The sequence below is a fragment of the Hippocampus bargibanti genome, linkage group LG18 (genome assembly GCF_051943395.1).
Source record: "Hippocampus bargibanti isolate YZ-2025 linkage group LG18, ASM5194339v1, whole genome shotgun sequence".
Lineage (NCBI taxonomy): Eukaryota > Metazoa > Chordata > Actinopteri > Syngnathiformes > Syngnathidae > Hippocampus > Hippocampus bargibanti.
In genome coordinates this window covers 6,715,675-6,740,571 of record NC_142751.1, presented here as the reverse complement: position 1 = coordinate 6,740,571, position 24,897 = coordinate 6,715,675, and the positions used below count along the sequence as shown (strand labels likewise).

General features: G+C 41.2%; 1 protein-coding gene across 5 annotated transcripts in view; it reads left to right on the top strand.

Moving 5' to 3' along the window:
• LOC148884403 (uncharacterized) overlaps nt 1-24,678 on the top strand; it is a 46,880-nt gene extending 22,202 nt beyond the window's left edge. Inside the window, exons 3-22 of one of the 5 annotated variants that reach the window (XM_089020325.1) lie at nt 3,526-3,643; nt 3,834-4,012; nt 4,879-4,960; nt 9,458-9,955; nt 11,124-11,402; nt 12,713-12,814; nt 13,071-13,232; nt 13,307-13,408; nt 14,669-14,727; nt 14,866-15,013; nt 15,084-15,188; nt 15,349-15,501; nt 15,841-16,008; nt 16,977-17,150; nt 17,918-18,007; nt 18,111-18,194; nt 20,202-20,320; nt 20,447-20,555; nt 20,814-20,977; nt 21,051-24,678. In XM_089020325.1, the coding sequence (XP_088876451.1) occupies nt 4,931-4,960; nt 9,458-9,955; nt 11,124-11,402; nt 12,713-12,814; nt 13,071-13,232; nt 13,307-13,408; nt 14,669-14,727; nt 14,866-15,013; nt 15,084-15,188; nt 15,349-15,501; nt 15,841-16,008; nt 16,977-17,150; nt 17,918-18,007; nt 18,111-18,194; nt 20,202-20,320; nt 20,447-20,555; nt 20,814-20,977; nt 21,051-21,198 (2,694 nt within the window). In that variant the 5' untranslated portion in view covers nt 3,526-3,643; nt 3,834-4,012; nt 4,879-4,930 and the 3' untranslated portion in view covers nt 21,199-24,678. Of the gene's footprint in view, nt 1-3,525; nt 3,644-3,833; nt 4,013-4,878; nt 4,961-9,457; nt 9,956-11,123; nt 11,403-12,712; nt 12,815-13,070; nt 13,233-13,306; nt 13,409-14,668; nt 14,728-14,865; nt 15,014-15,083; nt 15,189-15,348; nt 15,502-15,840; nt 16,009-16,976; nt 17,151-17,917; nt 18,008-18,110; nt 18,195-20,201; nt 20,321-20,446; nt 20,556-20,813; nt 20,978-21,050 lie in introns of those variants that run through there. The other 4 variants (XM_089020326.1, XM_089020322.1, XM_089020323.1 and 1 more) reach the window with 4 other exon arrangements.
• Nucleotides 24,679-24,897: the final 219 nt, after the last annotated feature.

Sequence of the window (24,897 nt, the reverse complement as noted above, 5' to 3'; positions counted from 1 at the left end):
ATTTTTGGGGGCATCCTGAAAATGTGGTTCTGACTCAAAGGCACCTAAAAGAACATTCAGATTTTAATCATGTTTTAACCAGCACATTATTTTGAAATCAGAATTAAAAAAATAATAATTTTACATTACTTTCAGGCCAGTCGGTCGCTCAATGCATAGAGTCAAAATGTATTTTAGAACTTGAATGCAAAAGGCTCTGTTTCTGTAGGCAAAGTGGTATAACATTCGGGGAACCTGAATTTTGTATGAGCACAAGGTTTGATGAACGTGTTTGACAGTTTGGGAAATTTGTCTGATCTGATGGAAAGATTGTCTTGGGTAAATGCTTAGCAAAGCTAAAGTAATGAAAGGCTCCATTTTGGCCATGATCAAAATTGTCTGTGACCACTCCCACATCAGCGCCGCCCTCCCTCTGTAACCATTTGTAAAATTATAAACAGTATGTCCTACCTCATTCCACACGCCACACGTCATGCAGGATTTATACAGGGTGAGGAAATTGGAGTGTTTCAGGCTGGAGTCCAATGACATCACAAACGCAGGTTGAAATTTCACAAACCTTGATTCACTTTCCACACCATGTGGGCCAGATAGTGTGGAAAGTGAATCCTGCTGGTGATATCGACCACACCCGATGCCCTCCCCCTCTGTATGCTCTTGCCGTGACAGATCCTTTGACAGAACCGTTTGACATTAAGCCGTCTCACACGGTTTAATGACACACTTCCCGGAAATCACCTCTTTTCCCTTGAATTTTGGCTCTTGAACTAAAGAACTGACATCATGACAATCAGACAAGTTAATAGCTATATATTTAGTAGGAACTATAGCAATCTCAATGGGGCACCCCAAAAAGGTATACACCCCTTTTACACTTAAATTACATTTGTAATTGTTTTGTAACAACAGTGTCAATCCTGGTTCCTGTGTAGTGGAGGAAAAGGGATTTGCGTGACATGAAAAAAAGGTGTCAGTGTACGCTTGTCTTGTGAGTGTCAGGATGAAATCCCTTGACTTCATCCCATTGGAGTCACTTTCTGCCGTTTCTTTGTCGAGAAGATAAGGCCGTTTTAAATTTAAGGAAAAGGCATAAAATACAAAGTCTGCATCTGCTGATTGGGGACTTTAAAGAACATAATCCTAAACAAAATGTCAATGACATTATGAATATTTGCTAAAAAAACTTTTTTATATGTGGGTTCAGTTTGTCGTGCCACACTTAATGAAATAATTGACAGTTTGCATATCGCACAAAATACATCCAATTACCACACACACACACACACACACACACACACACACACACACACACACACACTCTCACACACACACACACACTCTCTCACACACACACACACACACACACACACACACGAAATCATACGAACGCTTCAGCTCACGAACTTTAAATTCGCAAGCATATAGTCTTGGCTGATGAACTAGTTTTCGGCGGACAAACCACACAGCGCCACGGTGGCTGGCGGACTAGTTTTTGGCGGATGAACACCATACCACATGGTCGAACAACGCCACGGTGGCTGGTTGACTAGTTTTCGTCACCCCCTTTCTTTGAGTGCGGACGTGGTTTGTTATCGAGTGTAGTACTTTTGCTATGATGGGACCGGAAAAGACCCCACCATAGGCTAGTGTTAAGCCGAAGAAGACGCAAAAGAAAATTACGGTCGAGCAGAAGAAGGAGATCATACAAAAAAAAAAAAAAACAAGGTGTGCGTTTGTGTGACTTAGCTTCCCAGTACCAGTACACTAAGTCGACCATTGCTACCATCCTTAAGAACAAAGAAGCTATGAAGGGTGTGTGTGTGTGGCTAAGGGTGTTTTTGTGTTGTCTCAGCAACGGTCTCGGGCAATAGAAGAAGTTGAAAAACTTCTGTTGATTTGGATTAACGAAAAGCGGCTAGCAGGGGCAGTGTGAGTGAGGGTATTATCTCCGAGAAAGCATGGCAACGTTACTCAGATATCATCAAGAGGCAACTACATCAAAGACCATCACAAAGGTAAATACAATGACTTTATTATATAGTACAGTTTATTTCTTTAATTACTATACAATTGCACATTTATTATACATAAAATAAAGTATATTTTGTGTAGTTTTAAGGCTTATTTAGTAGAAAATTATGTTTTATGGGGACCTGGAAACATATTATTCTCATTTTAATGGTTTCTTATGGGAAATACATGTTTGGAAGATGAACTTTTCACTTTACACAAACTTTCTGGGAACCAATTAAGTTTGTGAGCTGAGGTATCACTGTATATTTTAAAAATTTACATTGCTCTGAAATTGGTATCTAGAATACTGGTACTAGTGTCTAGTGTCCACACATTTTTTTTTCCTAAAATGAACATGCACTGTCGCCAAAAGTTAAGTTGTGAGGGATTTTTTTTTTTCATTTCAACATGCAATTTAATAATTTCTATGTAGAATCTTTCCTTTTTTTTACTTTGCTGTAGACTCATACACTATAATTATGAAGACACACAAAAAGTAAAAATGAGTCGTATGACAGGCTTCAAGTGTTTTGAGACAGGCCAACGGGAGCCCGTAAAAGTGCAGAAACAAGCAACACCCACACATTTTTTTCACCTACAATTATGATGTTTGTCACATACGTTCATATAATTATGGAACCCTCTTTATGCGAGCACCAAATCAGAACACACTGACAGCTGGCATAGTGGCAGCACGCGCACGTGCGTGGCGCATGTGTATGTGTGTGTGTGTGCATCTGTGCGAATGTGTTGTCGTTCTACACTCATTTACGCTAAATGAAAAAAAATGGCCACATGGTAAAACATTGTGTGAAATGCACACGTACATAGACACACACACACAAACACAAACTTCACTGTTAATCACGGCATGTTCAATGCTTTTTATAATGTTCCTCCTCGCTTGTCACATGTTCCACATTTTTAATGAAGACTTGAATGTTCTGATCAGTTGTAAAGGACATCTTAAATTTGTCTCCCTCTTAAATATACAGCATGTCCATTCATCAATCCATTGTCCACATTTTATATCGACATTTGTGAACAACAAATCCAGATGCACAAGTGATCAACCACAATAAAGTGGACGATCACTTCATTGGATAAATATCAATTACTGTTCATTGAGTGTTTTGCGTTCATTGGTTCTTAAAAAATTAGCTCCTCTCTTGGGCTTCGTTGAAAATCATATTCATGGGGCAGTTTCATTTTTATTCTGCCATTTGTGTGATACCCGCTCTTTTGCATATCGATCAGTTTGTTGCTCCGTCTTTCCTCAGAAAGTTCACATGCGACTCTTCTCGACTCCTCAAATCCTTTGTTCTTTGGAACAAGGCCCCTTGGCGTCCTCTAGTGGGTTTATAGTCAATGACGCTGTCGTTAAAATAAACCTTTAAATTTCATTTTTGTGCTTCATTAGTAATTGCAGTACTGTGTTTTTTTTAACCGGCATAAGAGGCAAGCGAGAAGTCTTTTGAGGTCCACTTGGAAACCTCTTTTGTGTGTTTTCAGACAGCTGCGCATTGAGGCCCGTCTGCAGCAGCTGACCTCTGACTTGTTTGTTCACCAAGAGAAGAACAAACAAATCCAGCAAGGATTCACAAGTCACCCCACCCTTCGGACGTCCACTGTGAGTGAACGTGGTTAGGAAAACAAAACCAAGCTGCAGTTGAATTGATGAGGTTGCACAAATTGCCCGAATATTCATCGCGCTATCATGCGTGTTCATGCAAGTTTAGTGTTTTAACATGCTATCAATCTCGGACAGAAGCAAGACTCTTGGTCACACCGTTGTCCTTTGTCTGCCCTCTCACTTGCAGTTGAGGGCTTATAAGGACCTTCAGCCCTCTATTGCCGGGTCTCGAATCCAATTGGAGAAGCTTGTGTTCCGGAAGGAGGCGCTGAGCGCGCTTGGTGACCTTCTGACACAAGACTTGCACAGATACCAAGAAGAGACAAAGAGACTGACCCGATTCACACAGAGAGTAAGCAAACTCAGGTAAAAGACCCACAGACAGTTCTCTGATAATTTAGCATTGCTATTTCGCATTAAGACAAGCAAAAATCCCACATACCCCCCAGTCCTCATCATTTCCGAAACCTCTGGCAATGTATAAACATTTGCATTTTTTTCTTTCGTCGGATTGTCTACTTTTGTGACTAGTGTGTCATACCTCCCTCTGGAGGTGTGTTACATCTGATTGCTGATCATTTCACTGACATGCACAGGCTGGTGGCAATGCTGTGGGGAGGTCTGCACCGGTGTGGGGGTGGTCAAAGTTGCCTTGAAATGCAGCGCACTAATGAAGTGCTCGAGCCCTGCATAGTCCTCTTATCCATCCTGATCGTCTCAGTCCCCCCCCCCCCAAACCACACCCCCTCAGTTTGTTTTACGTATAAATACAATGATTCAGTTGGTTTCATGCCTGATTCAGTTGGTTTCATGCCTGCTCCTCACGCCCATTTTTTTTATGAATGAAATATGTCACTTTAAACCAGATGTCTGAGCAGGATTAAGATTTTGATTGACTTTCTGACCCTAAATGGTCAATCCATCCCCATTCTTTTGCACCTGGCCATCCAACTCTGCCAATATCACGTGTGCTGAAATCAAAATTGTGATCCGTTCTCTTTCACCCCCAGCCTCGTCATGGCCTTTCTATCTACTTGAAAGTAAGATTCTTAAAAAAAATATATATAGACAATATCCCTGCAAGGACTTTAATTCTTAAACAATGAAGTATGACTCATCAAAATCTGATGAAATAAATTGACAGATTCATTTCAGTGGAAACATTAAATATTTCTCGTAAATAAAAGTAATGCCACAAGTGGAAACTTTCTTTGTCGTGTCTCTATCTTCAGCCGAGAAGAGGAAGACAAGACTTCCAGCACCAACAGCACTGGTGGCCAAAGCATGCAAGGAAAGAACGAGACGAACAACATGGTACGGTAAAAAAAACTCATAATCTCGACTCTCAAAACCCTGTGTCACATTTGTAAATTTTCTTATCCAAATAAATAAATAAATACATCATACTAACATAAAACATTTGATTGTCAGGTCAGAGGTTCCTAGCTCTGTATCAACATCACCATTCTAGTTTAGATGTTTGATGAGTTTTAGGTCAAGATTCTTGCGTGCCACAACACCCACCACATCCAACCCTGCTTTTGTGGAGCTTGATATTGGATTGGATTGGATTGGATTGGATTGGATTGGATTAGCCTTTAATAGTCTCACAGTCCAGAAATGTAATTTTCACAGCAACAGAGTTATGCAAGGAAGGGGAAAGGAAAAGAAAATAGAAAAACAAAATACATGAGTTGCTGGAAAGGCAGCCACTCTCTTGGTGCCACCCTGAAGTTAAAATAGGGAAAAAATGACAACACAAAGACACAGTCATTCAATCTTATGCACCTTCTGCACCCTCTTTGTTGTATGAAGTAGTTATAGATGAAAGACGAGAGGATCAAAGTGTCCTTTTCACGAGTGGATTAGGGAGACATCATGGTGAAATGTCCACGTCTGCCAGAATTTAGACGTTGAAAGCAAACACGAAGCTGTAGCATCCATTGACGAAAAGAGATTTTCTCACATCTCCTGTCCCATGTAAATTCGCTTCAATTCCAAGACGCGGCAGTTCCACATATGCATCTGCGCTCTTCGGTAACGCTCCTTTCTTCTCATCACGGGCTCTTCAAGCCATGCTTCCATTCAGCTGCAGATTGTCCAACAGCACTGACTTTTCTGTTGAACAAAGTGGGGCTGTGAAAATGCTGCCCATTAAAGTTGCAAAAAAAGCACAATCACCCCAAAGCTGCCCAGCGATGACAGTTAAATGGCGGTGCACATTCATTTTGAAAACACGTCTTCCCAAAAGTGAATTTCTGGAACAAAATGTTTGATGTAAAAAAATAGCTTAAAAGAAGTTTCAGACACAAAGGATAAGACGTGCATGTGTGCATTTGCGTGTGTGTGTGTGTGTGTGTGTGTGTGTGTGTGTGTGTGTGTGTGTGTGTGTGTGTGTGTGTGTGTGTGTGTGTGTGTGTGTGTGTGTGCGTGCGCGCGCGCGTGTGCGTGTGGGTTGTGTGTGTGTGTGTGTGCATGTTTGTGTGTGTCTGCGTGTGCATGCTTGTGTCTGGCATGGGTCCAGCTGTTGTCAGTCTTTCTAAGACAGTTGGAGTAGACACAGAAGAAACATCTGCCTGCTCATCTGGCTCAGTTGACTTGCATATACAAACAAACACACACACATTCACACACATGCTCACAAACATTTAGCATATTTTCCCTAAAAAAGGTAAGAGACTGACACGGCTGTGACAGGTAACGATGAAGGTGGGGGGATCAGAGGGGTCTTCTAACAGGAAAGCCTGTCAAAGTGTCATCAGAGTTTAACTGAAGAAACTAAGACAGCAAGAGGCGATAGGTCCCAGACAATATTTTTTACCCCACAATTGAACCTGGGTCATTTTGACCACAGTGTACGTACAGTATAAAAATTGTGCATGATTTGACTCCACAGGTTATTATTTTTTAACTTATTTCATTGAAATACCAAAATAATTTGGTCATAACATCAATAGGTGAATGGTTGCATGCTATTCAGTTGAGTGGAAATGGCAGCTCAGGGCATTCAATCCTGCACTCTTACACTCGCTGTACTAATCTAGATGAGCCAATCGAAATGAGCCAATCCTAAAAGAGGCTTTGGAACCAGTTCATCAGTTTATTCTGCCTTAATCTGTCAGAGCTAGGTTTCATGTCATCACACATTACGATGATTACAGAGCAACCTAATAGATTTGGATTCTATTTCATAAAAGGATTGGAAATGTCATTGAGATGTATCTTGGATTTGTGCAGTTGTGTTCAGACACATATGCTGTCGAATCAACGTATCACTGAAATTAACACACGGAGCACTACAATGGCCGGCGGACTAGTTTTCAGCGGAAGAATACCAAACCACACGGCAGAACAGCGCCACCGTGGCTGCCGGACTAGTTTTCCACACCCCCTTTCTCTGAGTACATACATGATTTGCTATTGAGTGGATACTTTTTTGGGACCAAAAAAGACCCCACCAGAGGCTAGTGTTCAGCCGAAGAGGACACAAAAGAAAATTACGGTCGAGCAGAAGAAGGAGATCATCGAGAAACACGAACGAGGTGTTCGTTTGTATGACTTACCGTCCCACTACCAGTATGCTAAGTCGACCATTGCTACGTGTGGCTAAGGGATTTGTCTACGCAATGGTCTCAGGCAATGGAAGAAGTCAGTGAGGAGATTATCACTGAGAAAGCACGCAACTTCACTCTGATATCATCAAGAGGCAACTACATCAACAACCATCACAAAAATAAAGAAAAAAACTTTATTATATAGTACAGTTTATTTCTTTAATTACAATATAATAGCACATTTATTATCCATAAAATAATTTATATTATTAGTAGTTATAAGGCTTATAGTAGAAAATTATGTTTTATGGGGACCTGGAAATGGATTATTCTCATTTTTAATGTTTTCCTTTGGGAAATTAATATTTGGAAGACACACCTTTCGCCTTACACAGACTTTCTGGGAACCATTTAAGTTGGTAAACTGAGGTATCACTGTACTTGGTCTTCTGACTGTATCAATCAGTCAAATAAGTAGGGAAAACATATTACTATACCTGAAATACATTTAAGGAAATCCGTTTCACGAATTGGAATGGAATTTGATCAACAAAGCAGTCAGGTGGCCACGAATGCCAAAATCATGAAAAAGTCCACTTGGCTACAGATGGATGGGCCCCACCCAGACAGTCCATCAAAATTGTTGTAGTTTTTTTTTTTTTTTTTTTCATTAAAAAAATGCTTTCTAGCTCCTATTGTCTTTGCACAGATGACTTTAATCTCTTTACGGGTGCCGAGTAAACAAAGTCGACCCATCTGAAGAAATCTCTGCAAACATCCCTATCACTCTTGGTTCGTGATCAAATTTGACTGGCTGTGAATCACGGCTGGTAGGACATGAGGACAGAACATGCAGTTAACAAGGCTGGCCACCAAAATGGTTGCGTCAAGGAATCTCGCAGCCTGTCCCTCTCTAAGACGTTCTGGCTGTGGCAGAATCATATCTTTTGTTTGGACCAGACACACCAAGCAGGATTAAAGATGTGATTTCCCTCTTCCACGTCAAAATGAGCGCTCTGTTTATAGGGTGAGAATAATAATGTTCAAATAACCGGGTTCGAGTTAATCCTCTCATGTTATGTAAACATGTTAATACTGTCCTTCTGAACAATGATCCCAAGCCCCAGATAACCTTTGGTCCCCACCTCGTTCCCCCTCAGGGTTTGCCTCCTCTCCTAGCCCGGCCTCCACTTGGAGTCCCACGGGGAGGTGGACAGCCGAGTTCCCGGGATTAAGGCCACGCAATGTTTTAAACGCTTGGACTTCTGCCACTTCATTTCTCTAAATGGCATCGGCCTCATTGTCATGATTTGCTCATTAAAGTTGTATTTACGGCTGTCTAGTGGTCAGTTGGAATATTTTTTAAATGCTGTTGATTTTGTCTCTTTTGAGTTATTAAGTCAAGTGGACTTCGGAGTCTCGCTATTTTATCTAATTATTTCCGTGAGAGACAGCCTGGTGTTTGTTTCGCTGGGAGATGTTTTTAGATGAGCGAGCAGATGTTGCAGTTTCTCAAGAGGGATTTATGTCGGGATTAGAACACCACGCACGCACGCGTACCCACATGCCCGTAATGAATATTATGGTATTTTTTTTCACACGAACAACATAAAAGATCAAGAGCGTGAGGTAGAAGCAGGCCTGTCCAGCTCCGGTCCTCGACGGTCTGTGTCATGTCTATTTTCGATGTGTTCCTCCTTGCAAAACACATCAACCAAATGTTCAGCCCAACAGCAAGCTGCGAAGAAAATAATGATTATATGTAGAATTTAAATAATAAGTCCTTGACTCCAAAATCCAGACACTGCTCCCCCCCCCCAATCACAGTACAGTGAAATCCCACATTTATGTGGGTCAGACTTCGCCTATTTGGGCGTGAGTGGGCACCATTCCCCTGTCATTCGTTTGGGGGGAGAACTCGCTTTTGTTTTTGACCATTGACCCAAGCCATATATATATATATATATATTGCGTCAGCCTCGGTGTTATGGTGCGGAGAGCGAAGCCATTGTCTAAAGCACATGTGTCAAAGTCAAGGCCCGGGGAACCTGGCCCGCCACATCATTGTATTCGGCCCGCGAAAGCAAGTCAAGCATGTCAAGTGGTATTGAAACACAGATAAACGAAAATTGCACTGTGGCCTTTTAATCAAAACTGTCCAACAGTTGTGGCCGGCACCTCAAATGCTGTGGTGTGTTTCTGCTGCTCCATCCTGAACTTGATTATGGCCGGTTGTTATTGTGTCCGCCTCTTTCAGCATACACCTGAGTCTTCTTCCTCCCAATCGCCACTTAGTCCACATCAGACAACCAACAAAGACGAAGCCGACGAGAACTGGAGAGCCATTCAGAGGAAAGCCGGGCTCTCAAATCTCAAGCGAGCCGGCAGCGTCAAAGACCTTATCAGTAAATTCTCAGGTTCGGAGCATGACTTGTATCCTGGGTCTTCTCCGAGTCTCTATTCAGGTGCAGGAAGAGCTCAAACGTTCACTTCCTGCGAGACCAACCTGTCCCCTAAGTCAAAGTTGAGTCAGACTGTTGTCATTCGAGACCACAGTCTGCTGCCGAGTATTTCGGTCACCCCTCCACTCAAAGAGAAAATCGAGCGATCCGATAAATCTGCTCAGAGAGATGCTGGAATTAGCCCCATAACTGGAAGAATCGATTGTCCAGTAATAGGCGGCAGTCAGAGGACCGAGTCAAACAAAACGGCAGACTCTGGTAGAGATTCGGTGGCGGACTCTGGCATGGGATCGGTAAGCAAAAAAACAATCTTGAACAGGAAAAGATGCTATCTTGCTCTGCATGTAGACATAATGGCAGCATGACACTGCATGTTCTTCAAAATTCCCCGCTGCAAGTTGTTTTCAAGTGCATGCAAATAAGTGTCATAGGCCACCAATGTGATTCAAAGCATGTCCTCCATAATCAAACTGACTAGATAGTTTTAGAGTCTTTCCTCCTCGTAGTAGACTTGTTTCTCCCTTTTTTCCCTCCCCATTGTAGGTTATCCCCAAATGACAATTTTACTGCATGATCAGATGTGGTAAATTTGACATTGTCGTTTGTAATTTCTATGTGTCATTTGTAATTCCCGTGTGGCTTATTTGGGCATTGCTTGTGGCAAAGCAGTGACTTCAAGGTAAATTAAAACTATTTGTTCATTCCTTATACAGAATCTGAGGTACACTGGCTTTGGTAGCAGATGCCTAAAATCATCGTAAAACAACTCTTTTGATAAATTCTAACTCGAGCAATATTTAAAAGCCCTAAAGCGAGGGTAAGTCACTCTACATTAGTGTCCTGACTCGCAATTGACAGCTCCTTTCATATTTATGCATCCATGTTTTTTGGTATTTTGATGTGTTTTTAAATTCAAACTTTAAAATATAAAAACATATTTTGGGGATGAACCTAAAGTTCGCATTCTTCAAACTTTTTAATGCAGGTGTCCATTGAAAGGTGTCGACAGCAACATCTACACCTTTCAGTGCCTCTTCAAGTCTCTCTGTATCTCTCTTGCAATCAGCAGTCACTCAAAGCTCCGCCAATTCCCTACTGATGTTTGGCACCACATAATGTTTATAATGCATTTTAGGTGCATTCATATTTTCATTTGAGAGAATATCCTCATTTAAGGTGTTGTATCTGTTCAAAACGATGGCATCCTGCTGTTTTCAGCGAGGTATATGAGGCAGGATGTTGAACACCTACTTATCAATGGGAACAATTGCCTGGGTCTCTGAGCTGATTAACATTTATTTTAAGGAGGATCATTCAGCATTCTACAGTAGTAAATTGTGGGAGTAAATTTCATTTCTTCTGAACAAAATCACCACGTGCACCATAAAATCAAACTTGCTTGCTGAAATGGTCTGGTGGTCATATAATGACAAATTATTTCTGTTTTGTTTTTCTCCCCAGGAGCCTGAAACCGAATCAAACAAGCAGTCGGACAGCCTGTCAGAGGAGGAACCATCCACTCCCCGAACCGTGCCACCCAGCCCCAAATATCAGCTGTTCCTTGAGAACGATATGAAGACCAACGGCTTGAGTAGCAAGGATACAGATGGGCTGGGAAGTGGAGGATCACTGGGGGATAACAGCCCCAGGCTGTCCCGGTGGGAGACCACTCGGCCTGGGGTCAACAGCATCCAAGGGTCCATGGAGTCAATCGCCTCGCGGGAATTAGAAAGTGATCGGGTGCGTGGGGCAGATGTTTGTTTGTGTGTGTGTGTGTGTGTGTGTGTGTGTGTGTGTGTGTGTGTGTGTGTGTGTGTGTGTGTGTGTGTGTGTCTGAAGGGTACAATTGTGTGGTTCAAAGAAGAGGGAGACTTTATTTATTCAAGGGCACTGCATGGGCAGTGGGGAATGAGTGACAATTCCAGGGAGTCTGTAAAAAAACAATTTTTGGCATTGACGTGGCAAGATATGAAGTAAACTGAAAAGTGTGTAAACACACACACACCACCCTTAAGAAAGTAGTGAAGGAAATAGGATGGATGTCAGATCACATGCAACTAACTTGTTGTATAACATCGCCATCTGTTGGTAAAAATACAGATTTAATGTGTCGTCTGTTTGCATTCATCCATTTCCTCCCGCCTTAAAATGCATGTGGAAGGTAGACTTTTTTTTAAGGTGTGTCCTTGACCTTTTTAGAGGATGTGATTTGCCAGACAAAGCCATCCGGCTCCTCTTATGACTCTGTTCATACACATTTCCTTCAGGAGGTTCTTCCGAGTATCGATTATTTGGTTTTGATCATTATCAATACCATCTTGTCTTCTAGTATAGTTCCCCAACAATTTGAACATGCTGCCGTGATCAAGAAATCTGACATTGATCAAGATATCCTGTGAAATATTAGGCCAGTTTCCCAGCCGAATTTAATTTAAAAAAAATTCTGCACATGGAGGTCTTCCAGTCAGCTTTCAAGATGTCCACCCCATTACAAGTTTTCAATGATATCCTCCTGGCAAATGACACCGGAGACGATGCATGCCTGGTTTTAGTAGATTTAACTGCAACATTTGATTCTGTGGATCGTTTGCAACACCCAGTGGGCATTGGTGGTAGCTCCTATGAGTGGCTTAGGTCCTATTCAGCTGACAGAACATTTTGTTTGCCTCAGTTGCTCTGAGTCACAAATTGACCCACTGTTTTGTGGTGTTCCACAGGGTTCAATTATGGAGCCTCAGAGTTCTCACTGTATTTGCTCTCTTTGGGTTCCCTCTTTAGTATTGCTACTGTACTGTATTTGGTATTAAGATGAGAAGGGAAAAAAAACATTATATCTAATGTTATGTGGATGACTGTCAGATCGATGGCCCGCTGAGCAAAACAGTTTTTGTTGGTTGTATGAATTATTCTTGCTCCATGTATTAAGTGGTGGTTGTTTCTGGGAATACACTATCGTTGAGTTGGGAATGCGATGAGATAAACTATTAGATACAAATGGCAAAATGTCAAATAGCTACCATATAACAATTTCGTGTGTGTGTTTTTTACAGGCTATTTTTGTTGAAGGTCCTCGTGTTTTTAACAGTCCCTACGCCATGAATGTGAACGCATCTGCTGATTATAATCCCATGTACCGAACAAATGAGTTTAAGGTAATATGTTCCTCTGAAAAACATTGTTAAAAATATTTGAAACAATATTCCATCTAACCCAAAACAAACAACAGTGTTCCCATAATCTTGAAAGCAAAGTGTTTTTTACAATGGCTTTGAAAGAGTAAGTCATAAAATTTAAGGAGAATTGAGGAGTCCAGTCCAGCCCTCTTGCTGAGTAATCGATGAAGAATTTTGTTCGGAGAACAAGATCAAAAGGAATACTGTGGTAAACACAACTACTATCTTTACACAGGGTGGAATTTCTCCAGCCACATCAGAGTGGAGCCTGCACACCTTCAACAGTCGCAGCAGCAGTCCGGTGCTGTTGGGCGGGCCCACCATTCAAATCGCTCCTCGCACGCGATATTCTGCCTATGATTCTCTGTTGAAGAGGAGGAGCGATGTTCCCAACTCCGTATGTTTCTGATGAAATGCACATTCTACCTCGATAGGGTTTCTGTCATGTGGATAGCGTCTCCTTTGCTGCAGGTGATGGCATCCCAGTACACCATGCGCCCTGCCACTCTGGGAGGCCTCAGTCGAAAAGACTTCATCGAGGAATTGACCAAACAATTGGATAACTGTCAGAAGGTTAGCCGTCTCCACTTGCTACATCACACTGAAAAGTTCTTTCAACATTTTGGACCTTGAAGGAAACCAAAACTTTCCAAAACCGACCTCCAATTCTTCAGATCTCTTGAAACCTACCTGTTACACGATGCTTTTAACACATTTTAATCTGTTATCCTTTTTTCCTTTTGTTCATCTAAATCTATTTATTGTCATGTACATATATTTGTCTTGTGTACATTTTGGGGTTTTGTAAAATTTCTTTGACTATGATGAAAATCACTTTCAAATAAAATGTTATTATTAATATTAGTATTAGTATAGTGTGTATAGTTTTGCTTTGCTTGAATGCTGCTGTGCCGATGCCCATTTTGTGTTTGGGAGCCTTTTCCTGAGCATCTTCATCTTTATTAAGTTCATAGAGTTGCTTGTTCTGTAGCCACAAGGGGACATAAGCCAGTGTCTTCTTGTGCTGGTGCCAGGCTCGGATAAATACAGAGGGTTGAGTCAGGATCGGCATCCGATGTAAAAACTTGGCCAAAATAAACATGTGAATCAAACCTCTGAAGATGGAGGACACTGATTTCCTGTGGCAACCCCTTGTAGGAAAAAGCCAAAAGGAAAAGAAGATTAGTATTCATATTAGTATTGGTATTATTGGATTGGATTAGCCTTTATTAGTCTCGTAGTGGAGACATTTTACATTTCACAGCAGCAAAGTTCTGGAAGGAAGAGGAAAGGAAGAAGTTGAAAAACAAAATACAGGAGCTGCTGGAAAGGCAGCCACCTTCGCGGTGCCATCTTGAAGTCAAAAGAGAAAAAAACAATACAACAACACAAAGACACAGTCATTCAATCTTAAGCACTTTCTGCACTCTCTTTGCTGTAATGAGCATTTCTAGATGAAAGAGGAGTGGATCAAAGCGTCCTTTTCGCCAGTGGCTCAGGGATGTCATGGTGAAATGTACACGTCTTCTCCAAGCTAAATGTTGAAACACAAGCTGTAGCATCCATTGACGAAAGAGGTTGTCTCACATCTCCAGTACCACAAAAATCCCCTTCAATTCCAACAGTTATTCTCATCGTGGGCTCCAAAGCCATGCATCCATCCAGCCGATATTATTATGTAGTATTATTACCAAAACACCTCATGGACAGTGTTTCCCCAACAAAATTCATAAGAAAAACAGTTTGCGAATGTTTGGTGTATTTGAGATCTATCTGAAAAGTAATCAAAGAAATAACACAGGGCGAGTAACATGGTGTACATGTCCTCTCCAGCGTAACCAGTTCCTGGAGGCCGAGAGTGTCGAAATGGAAAAGGAGAGAAACCAGATCCGGTGAGGTCTCATCATGCCAATTTTCCTTCAATTGTTTTGAGATGATAGTGTCACTGTCTTTTATTTCTCTGCACATACACGCAGCACCATTTTTGTGTTTACGCTAGCCAAACTTCTTATCCCATCCTTTGGCTTCAGGTTTGAAATGCGGGGCCTGCTGGTGAACAACGAAGACCTCCTGAGGACCAACACTCAAATTTCCAATGAAATAAAGCGGATGAGAGAGCAAATGATCGAGATGGAGCGAGCCAATCAAGCGTTGACGGAGAAGCAGAGAGAGATGGAGGTACAAACAAATGCACGCATGTATCAATCGACCGACGTAGGCAGTGACTGACTAACAACTGTTCGTACAGATTGAGGTGAAGCGGGCTCGGGACATGATGGTGGAGGCCAATACTCAGGAGTATGCCTTCGGCTTTCTCCAGCAGTCCCTGAAAAACAAAATCCAGGATGCTGAGGTATAAAATAAAATGATACCGACAGACTCTGTACTTCCGGTTGCTGGTTGTCGCATTCATCTGCAATTTTTCTTCATTAAATTAAGCAAATTTTAACAGATATAGTTACAGTTAAAAGATGATGGACACATTTGTGCATGTGCGTGCGCGCCCATTGTAGGACAGCCTTGAGAAACAGGCGCAGCACTCGCAGACTTTGGCGGAGAAGTTATGGTTGGCCGAGAGACAACTGGAAGAGCTGGAGGTGGACAAGGACAGCAAAAGCAAGAAGACATCTGAGCTCAGTGGCACCGTCCTCCGGCTGGAAACAGAGGTACAATAGCATATTTTAGGAACCGAATCTCAAACGCTTTCTCCAATTTTTATCTCTCACTGCCAGCGCATTGGGTTGAACAGAAACGAGTGCCTGCTCTCGGGCATGAATCACTTTGTTTCACTGTGTATAATCTAAATTGATATGCTAACATAAATACAATGAAGAGAAGTGAAGCCAATGCTACTTTCTTAATGCTCATTCTACATTTTCGTATTTAAAAAATACTGTATTACTCGTTCTTGCTATGATGTTGAATTGTCACTTCTGCATGAGAAATAAACTTGATATAAGCCCTGCCTGTTTCTGTAAACTAACTACCATAATTTGTGTCTCCAGCTGGCTGAAGCCTTGCAGGTGTCTGCACAGTCCACGGCGGAGTTGAACCTTCAACAGAAATTGCGTCAGGATGCCCAGCTGAGGATGGAGGAACTGGAGGAGTCTTTGCTGGAGAAGCAGCAGGAGTTGCAGAGACTTCAAGCGCTCGTCGTCAGGCTGCAGGGAGATGTGAGTCTCCTCTTACCGGTGGATCTCGATAAAGGCCGGACACTGCTGTCATATTTGGATTGGATTGGATTAGCCTTTATTAGTCTCGCAGCAGAGAAATTTACATTTCACAGCAGCAAAGTGATGAAAGGAAGAAGTAGAAAACAAAATACAGGACCAGTTGTAAAGGCAGCCAATCTTGCGGCGCCACCCTAAATAAATAAAAAAATAAATAAATAAATAGTGTGACACGACACAAAAGACACAGTCATTCAATCTTAAGAACTTTCTGCGCCTTATTTGTTGAAGCTGTTCTAGATGAAAGAGGAGAGGATCAAAAGCTTCATTTTTACCAGTGGATTAGGGATGTCATACTGAAATGTCCGCGTCTGCTAGAAGCGAGACCTTGGAAGCAAACACGAAGCTGTAGCATCCATTGATGAAAAGAGATTGTCTCACATCTCCTGGCCCATGCAAATCCGCTTCAATTCCAAGCCGCAACAGTTCCAAATAGGCATCGGCACTCTGCATACGCTCCATTCTTCTGATCACGGGCTCCTCAAGCCATACATCCATCCAGCCGCAGACTGTCCAACAGCACCACCTTTTCCGCTGAACAAAGCCGGGCTGTGAAAATGCGGCCCATTACAGGCACAAAAAGGCACAATGGCCCCCTAGCTGTCCAGCGATGACAGTCAAATAGCACTGGCATATATATCAAATCAAAAACAGTGCTGGCATATTCGTGCTGCTGAAAAGGTACAATCGCTCAGCAGAGTCCCATCCTTGATGAATGTCGTGGCCAAAAATGCAGAAAAACAATTGTATCCGTTCCTCACGACGCACAACAAGACAAAGTGACAAAAGAAAACACAAAAACAACAAACAAAAAAAAAGCAAGGCTCTTGAGAGCAGTTGCTGACGGCTGCCTACTCAGGCACCATCTTGAACTTATTTCTGTGTGAATATACGCTGCTCATTGATTGCAGGTGTCTGGTAAGCTGATCGACAAGGAGCAAACGCTGGAGGAGGAGATCCAACTGAGAGAGAGACTTCAGTTGCAGTGCAAGCAGGCCGAGAGGACAGTGGACGATCTCCAAATGGAGCTGCAGACCACCATCCAGGCCAAAGATGACCTGGCCAAACAACTCAAGCAGGCTCATGTACTCGAATTACTTTATATTTCATAACAGAGAAATTATGTCATATTATTTATATTGCCATGTTCATTTCCAAAATGCGTGTGGGGCCTCTAATGGCCCTCGGGCCATAGTTTGGATACGCCAGCCCTACTGGGAAATTAACCGCGCAGTGAGCAGTTCAGTTTGTCTCTTTCTTTGTTATTATTAGTGGCCACATTGGGAAATTTTGCCAGTGCGCCAGAGGTTGGGTCACCGGTCCCCTGGTTGTCAGTCCGTCATTATTTCAAACCGAACTGAAACTGTCACTGTTGGTCCGTCACTTTCATTATTTTAACTGCACTTCCTTTGTGGCTAAATTATTGTTCCTCAGCGCTATTCTAGGACCTTCGGCAAATTTCACTGGTCCATCGGTGTCCGACATCGTTGATTTGAATGAGTTTTTGGCATCAGGATTTTTTTTTTTGTGCTTTCTACTTCCAGCGGTAGATCAGCCTCCATGGCGTGTTTCCGTGTATGACCTAATGATTGAAAACGAAGATGTCCACTTGAATTAATCAGCCATGTGCACCAACAGTTTGGGGTTAATGGGGTATTAATTATGCAAATCTTGTTTAGTAATCAGTTCACAAATTCCATAATCCTCAAAAATTCATTGCGTCGCTATTTCTGAACATAGCTAATCTGTACCATTTCTATATAACCTCCGTGTGTTCTGCTGATAAGGTCATGTCGGGTAGTTGTAAAAGGTTGTATGCAAGGTGCCTTATTTATTCATTTTTTCTTCCTAGGAGAAAATGATTGACCTCGAGACCGATGTGGAGGAGCTGCAAGATAGTGAGCAGCGATGGGCCGCCAAGCACAAGAGAGCCATTGAGCAGGTACGCCGACTGCACTGCACACATGGAATAACTTCACAATTTGCTCTTTTTGATTTGAGACATTTTCTTCGAGATTGATCGCATATTCGTGTTTCTTGTCAAGACCGAGCAGCTGCAGTTGAAGCTCATTCAGGAGAAAGATCAGAACGACCAACTGGAAACTGAAAAGACTATCATTGAGAGACAGGTTTGTAGATGTGTGTGCTCTGCGAAGGCAATCTGATGATTAGGGTGAGTCCCTGATCCAGAATTATGTGAATATTTATCATCAAAATGGCAATGGTAGTTACATGTTTAAACACTTATCCCAATGTTAACTTATATATATATATATATATATATATATATATATATATATATATATATATATATATATATATATATATATATATATATATATATATATATATGTGTGTGTGTGTGTGTGTGTGTGTGTGTGTGTGTGTGTGTGTGTGTGTGTGTGTGTGTGTGTGTGTGTGTGTGTATATATATATGTATAAGGCGCACCCCTAATAAATGGTGTATTTTCAAAATTTGGCATATACTGTACAGGTATAAGCCGCACTGGACTATGAGGTGCACCTTCAATGACTGAAAAAAAGTTTTCCAAATATCATATATGAATATATCTCATCTCATTTTCCGTACCGCTTATTCCTCATTAGGGTCGCGGGGGTTGCTGGAGCCTATCTCAGCTGTCTTTGGGCACGGGGCGGGGGACACCCTGAATTGGTTGCCAGCCAATCGCAGGGCACACAGACGTACAACAGTCACTCTCACACCTAGGGACAATTTGGAGTGGTCAATCAGCCTGCCATGCATGTTTTTGGAGTGTGGGAGGAAACCGGAGGACCCGGAGAAAACCCACGCGGGTCCGGGGAGAACATGCAAACTCCACACAGGGAGGCCGGACCGGGACGCGAACCAGCGACCTCTGCACTGTGAAGCCGGTGTGCTAACCACTCGACTACCGGGCCGCCTATATGAATATATATATATTCCAAATATAAGGCACACCACATTACGGTCTAATAATAATCTGAATCAGAAAAATCCCACAATGGGGAAATTTGCAAGAAATCATACATTTCATTTATAAGCACATTTATAACACGCGACAGTAGAGGCTGGGGTTACGCACGACTTCTTCTACAGCGGGGAAATGGAGTCATGGATGCTAACAGGAGTTGCGAGACCTGTTGTGGCTCAATATTACTTCACATAAGGCGTGCCTGCTTATGAGGCACAGGGTCATCTTTTGAAGAAAATCAAGGCTTTTGGGTATGCATTATACACCGGAAAATATAGTACATACATTATATATATAATTTATTCGTATTTATTTATTTTTAGTACCTTAAATCAACGGTGTCAAACTAATATTTTGCCGCGGGCTCACATTGTAGTTAAAGTTTCCTCTGTAGGGGTATTATTGTCGTTTTCAATTACAATTTTAATTTTTGGTTAGGACCTTAGAACCGACGTCTCCGGACAAGTTGTGTCCATAATTTGTAAAATGGCTTCAAATGACTTCTACTGAGCGTATTTTACAAAGATTCCACCGCATATAACTATATTTTACGTTTTAAGACTCGTGATGAATATTCTGGAAGTCTTGTTTTTGAGTTGGTGACGAGTCCGTATGTGATGTCACTGAAAGAACGCCCCCGACTGAAAAAAAGGACACATTGTAGCAGTCCTTCTATCACATCAATATATTTTGCTGTACTTGTTTGGTCTGAAAACGTCATGTTGCACCAAAAAGAGCCAGAAGAGGCCGACTAAGCTCCGACCAAATTCTTTAATCGATTGCAACATGTATGCTTTCCTCTTCAGAACTATTTGAATCATATTCATAACTGGATGTGTAACAAGAAAGCATATTCTCCGAATCTGAAGCCATTGATTTGATTCTCCAGCAATGCAAGACGTCTTGGCGTGACGTCACGAACTGGGGCCGCGACTTTGCCCCTCTCTCTTTCGCGACTTTCTGAAAATGCCCAATTTTTTTGCAGATTTTGGACACTTTAAATCATTCTGATTGGTGTTTTGCATTTGAATAAAAATATCATATTTTTGGGTATTTTAGATGCTATCAAACGTTTTTCTGATGTCAGTTAGGAAACAAAAAAGTGACGTCGGTTGTCCTTTAAGTGATCATCGTGCTAAAATAATCTCTCTGCCTGTCTTGAAGTATCGTGATCTGCGTCTGGAGATGGATGATTTGGAGAGCACCAAACCTTTGGAAGACGTCATTTCCAAAACGGAGAATCGCGTCAAAGAGCTGGAGAACGTTTTGAGAACTGAAGAGAGGTACTGTAGCTTATTTATTTTTGTTATTTTTTTTTTTAGGAATTACATTAATAGTGTGTTGTCAGTACAAATGAAGAGCACTGTAATGTGGTGCATTATGTCATACCCAGTTTGTGGTCTGAACAGGAACAAAATTGTACTTTCGAACACTATTGGGAAACTGGAGCGAAGGATCAATGAGTTGACCGATCAGATGGAGGAAGAGCACAGGATAGCTGCTGAACAGAAAGACCTGGTAATGGAACCCCCTAAAAGCACAATAACGTTCATTTAAGATTGAAAATGTTCTTGGAAAAAAAGAAAAAATGCGAACAAATAGGACCAATCAAAATATGCAGTGACCAGATACTTCATTCAATGAAAATTTATAGTAGAACAGAAGTGAATTAAAGAGCTTCCATTTAAATAAAAACAGATCTATAATAGAAAAAAAAAATCTACTTTTCACATATTTTAGCATACATCCTCAATTTCTCTCCACTTGGTCATGCAGATGGCCCAGAGAATACGTTCACTGAAGCGTCAGCTGAACGAGGCCGAGGAGGAGGCCAGCAGGAGGGATGCTCAACTCCGTCACTGTCAACGAGAACTGGCCGAGGAGAGGGAATCCAACGGGCGACTTCAAAGGCAGCTCCTCGACCAACACCTGCAAACAAAGTATGCTCTTGGCACGCGCTCATACACATAGACACACGCACAAAGTAAAAGCGTATTTGTTTGCCTTGTTTAGGCGTAAGGAGACTCTGACAATTCGCCAGACTCTTGATAACCTGCGGCAGGACCTCAGCGTTGATGATGAAGGTGACCAAGCGCCACAACCCTCAGAAGTGAAAGTAGAAAAGGTCCTGGAGCAGATCAGTAAGGTCACAGAGGTTTGAAAGTCCAACCGTCAACATGTTAGAGGTTAAGACAACGTATCAAAATTCAAACATTTGTGTGAAAATGTTCTATGGGATCAAGTTTAAATGTATTTATGAGGCCCAGTTTTATCCCACATCTGTACAAGTACATTCTTCTTTCAGATTTAAAACTGTGCAGAGAGCACAGTCAAATTTGTCTGTGTGTCATTAGCATTAGCTACTAGCTAGCTAGCTATCTGTCTGTCTCTCTGTCTGTCAGTCTCACTCTCTGTCTGTCTCTGCGTCTCTCTGTCTGTCTATCTGTCTGTCTCTCTGTCTGTCTCTCTGTCTGTCTCTCCGTCTGTCTCTGCCTGTCTCTGTCTATCTTTCTGTTTCTCTGTCTCTCTCACTATCTCTCTCTTCCTCGATCTGTCTCTCTGTCTGTCTGTCTGTCTGTCTGTCTGTCTGTCTGTCTGTCTGTATGTCTGTCTGTCTGTCTGTCTCTCTCTCTCTCTCTGTCTATCTCTCGATCTGTCTATCTCTCTATTTTAATTCTCATTAGCTCTCATACATAAGCTAAAAGTCAAAGCGACAAGGCTCAATTTTGTTCGACACTCTCAGAGAGCTAATAATGTCACAATAAGTTTATTTGTATTTGCCTTTTAGCTGTTCTGTTCCGACTGTTCTTTAGAATCATTGCATTATGCGAAAGTTTGGGCAGACTCGCCCTGTATGTGCTAAACTTGGATGTTTACGATTTATTGGGAGGGTTATTCGGCAGGGATCCAAACGTATGATCAAACGAGTACCTATACACTGAATTGTCTGATATATTTATTAATGTCCAGATTACCACACTCACAGTTGAAATGTAGTTGAAGTTGGAATAAGTACAAACTCCCAATTACGACTCTGTTTCAGAATTCACTCATTTGTAGAAAAGGCACATTTTAATTCGCTACTTGGGGATTCTTTGTCTCAAAAAATAGTTTTTTGAAACATGTGATTTAGTGGAGTTCCACTGACAATCTGAGACGATTTTTATTTTTTTTAATGTTAAAAAGAGTTCACTATATTGGTATTACTGGTTGTTATTACCTTACAGGGTTATGATATAAACACTGTAAAAGGGCGCTGGATTCACACAACTCTTACAAATTAATTTATACTGAATTAAAGTTGTATCCAGATGAATTTACCTGTTGGGCGAAACAGGTTTGTCAAGAATGAAAAATATAATCGTCATGGTGTGTATTCTGGGGAGTTGTTCTGCAGAAGAAAAAAAAAAAAAAAAAAAAAGAAAACGCTGTGCCTTAAACACCCACGTGCCTACTGTGCTTATTGATTATATTTTGTCACAACCAGACTGTAATATGAAGTTTTAAAATGGAATTAATGTGTACAAAATATAAAGGAACATGCGTTGATTCACAGAGTCTCGAGAAAATAAAACTTCTTCTATTTGGCTCTTCACCAATACTGTATATTTTTATGTTCTTTGTTACTTTAACTCAATGCCCACCTTTGGGTGAAGGGAGCAAGTGAGCTGTTTTTAAATCTCTGCAGTATATTGGAAATCGAATATTCAGATATCATCAGGTTGTATCTATTGTGTTTACATTTATTGGTGTATTTACTTTCCATGCTTTAAGGAAATCGGTCCTTTTGATGTATGGCGTTGCTGCTATATTTCATTGCTGGTCTTTCTACATTCCATAAAAGAAACTTGGACAGTTATTTGACACACAAAATATACTCCTGTTTTTTTGTCAACATTCATGCAGGTTATGCTGTTCTTGTCAGATATTTATTGCAGTTTTTCCCTATCCTCTGTCTTTGGTGAGAAGTTTCCTGAATAAATTCTTCTCCACTGTAAATGTGTTTCTGCGCATGAAAAAACACAACTGAAAGTGATCCGGACATTCAGTTTTTTGATGTTGCGGAGACGTGGGGTCAAGGGATGGAGGGCCTCCACATAAATAATAATGACCTTCCATTTTATTTCTATAATCTGTGTTTTAAATGTGTGTTTTTTTTTAAATCTAATATCATTCATGATTTCCTTGTCACACTTTCAAAATTGGACTAGGTACTGTTAAAATACAAAGAAAAGATGGGTCAATTTGGCTGCCGGCTTACTCAAAAATAACACCTTGCAACACCTCCATATTCTAGTAATGTGAATGTTCTACAATGAAGGACACTTGACAGGTGCCTTCAGTGGTTAAGGCAAACTTAAAGGACAACCGACGTCTCCGGACAAGCTGTGTACATTATTTGTAAAATGGATTCAAATGACTTCTACTGAGCGTATTTTACAAAGATTCCACCGCATGTAGCTATATTTTACGTTTTAAGACTCGCGCTGAAAATTCCGGAAGTCTTCTTTTTGAGTTGGTGATGAGTCCTCACCCTACGTCACTGAAGGAACGGCCCTAACCGAGAAAGGACATACCTTGCATCACCTGAATGCATTTTGCGGTACTTTGTTTGGTCTGAAAACTTCGTGTTGATCCGTGTTGATGGCGAAATTAGAAGGAAAACACAAATAATGCAATGGTGAATCGTTGTATGTTACACCGAGACAACTCTTTGATATTCATTGACAAAATTTCCAAGCTGAAGAATAAAACTATTTCCAACAGAGCACTGCCACCATCTTCTGCATTTTCTGTGACACTACACCTCAGTCTTGATCACTCAAAATTACCCTGAAGACCTTCTTTAATCGATTGCATACATTTATACTTTCCTCTTCAGAACTATTTGAATCATATTCATAACTGGATGTGTAACAAGAAAGCATATTCTCCGAATATGAAACCATTGTTTTGATTCTCGAGCAAGGCAAGACGTCTTGGGGTGACGTCACGAACTGGGGGCGTGACTTTCTGAAAATGCCCAATTCGCAGCTCATTTTTTTGCAGATTTTGGACACTGTCATTTTTATTGATGTTTTGCATTTGACAAAAAATATCATACTGCGTGTTTTGGGTATTTTAGATGCTATAAAACGTTTTTCTGATGTCAGTTAGGAAACAAAAAAGTGATGTCGGTTGTCCTTTAAGTTGCCATAGGAAAGCCGGTGACTAAGTTTCTTGAGTTTGCACAGACAGATCGAAAAGACTTGAAAAGTTAATTGCAGTCATCACCGTCACTGTTTCATATTAGGTATCCCCCCCCCTAAACAATACAAAAAAGTATTTAGATTTATTTTCATCTGTGTGTTTGTACTTTATCATAATGTTTGGGCTTTTGCAATGAAGCACTCCTAAATTCTGAACTATTTTCATTATGAACTATGAGTTAGTAACTATTTCGAAAACACATATAATGTGACGTTTGTTGCATCATTCTGCAGTCTCTTCCGTTATCTGAAAAAAAAAATCCCAAACCTGCGCCATTCAACTCAGTGTTGACTTGGGATTCTGTCGCGTTGTCATGCCTGAACTTCATCAGAGCAAAGTTGACCGATTTTGTGTGGGGTCCTGCAATACAATAAAAGTTTACATTGTGGTACTCTTGCAGTCACGTTTTTTTTTTTTTTTTTTACAAATTGACCCAGGCCCACCATCAGAGGTGTGAAAAGCTATTTGGCCCGCATAGTAAAATGTTTCCGAAAAATAACCATGTACTATATACAAAGGCATTTTCACTGAAAAAATGACCATGTATCGTCACTCGTTTTTTATCCGAAAAAAAAGACCCACCCCAAAAGAAAAAACATTTATAGTTTTT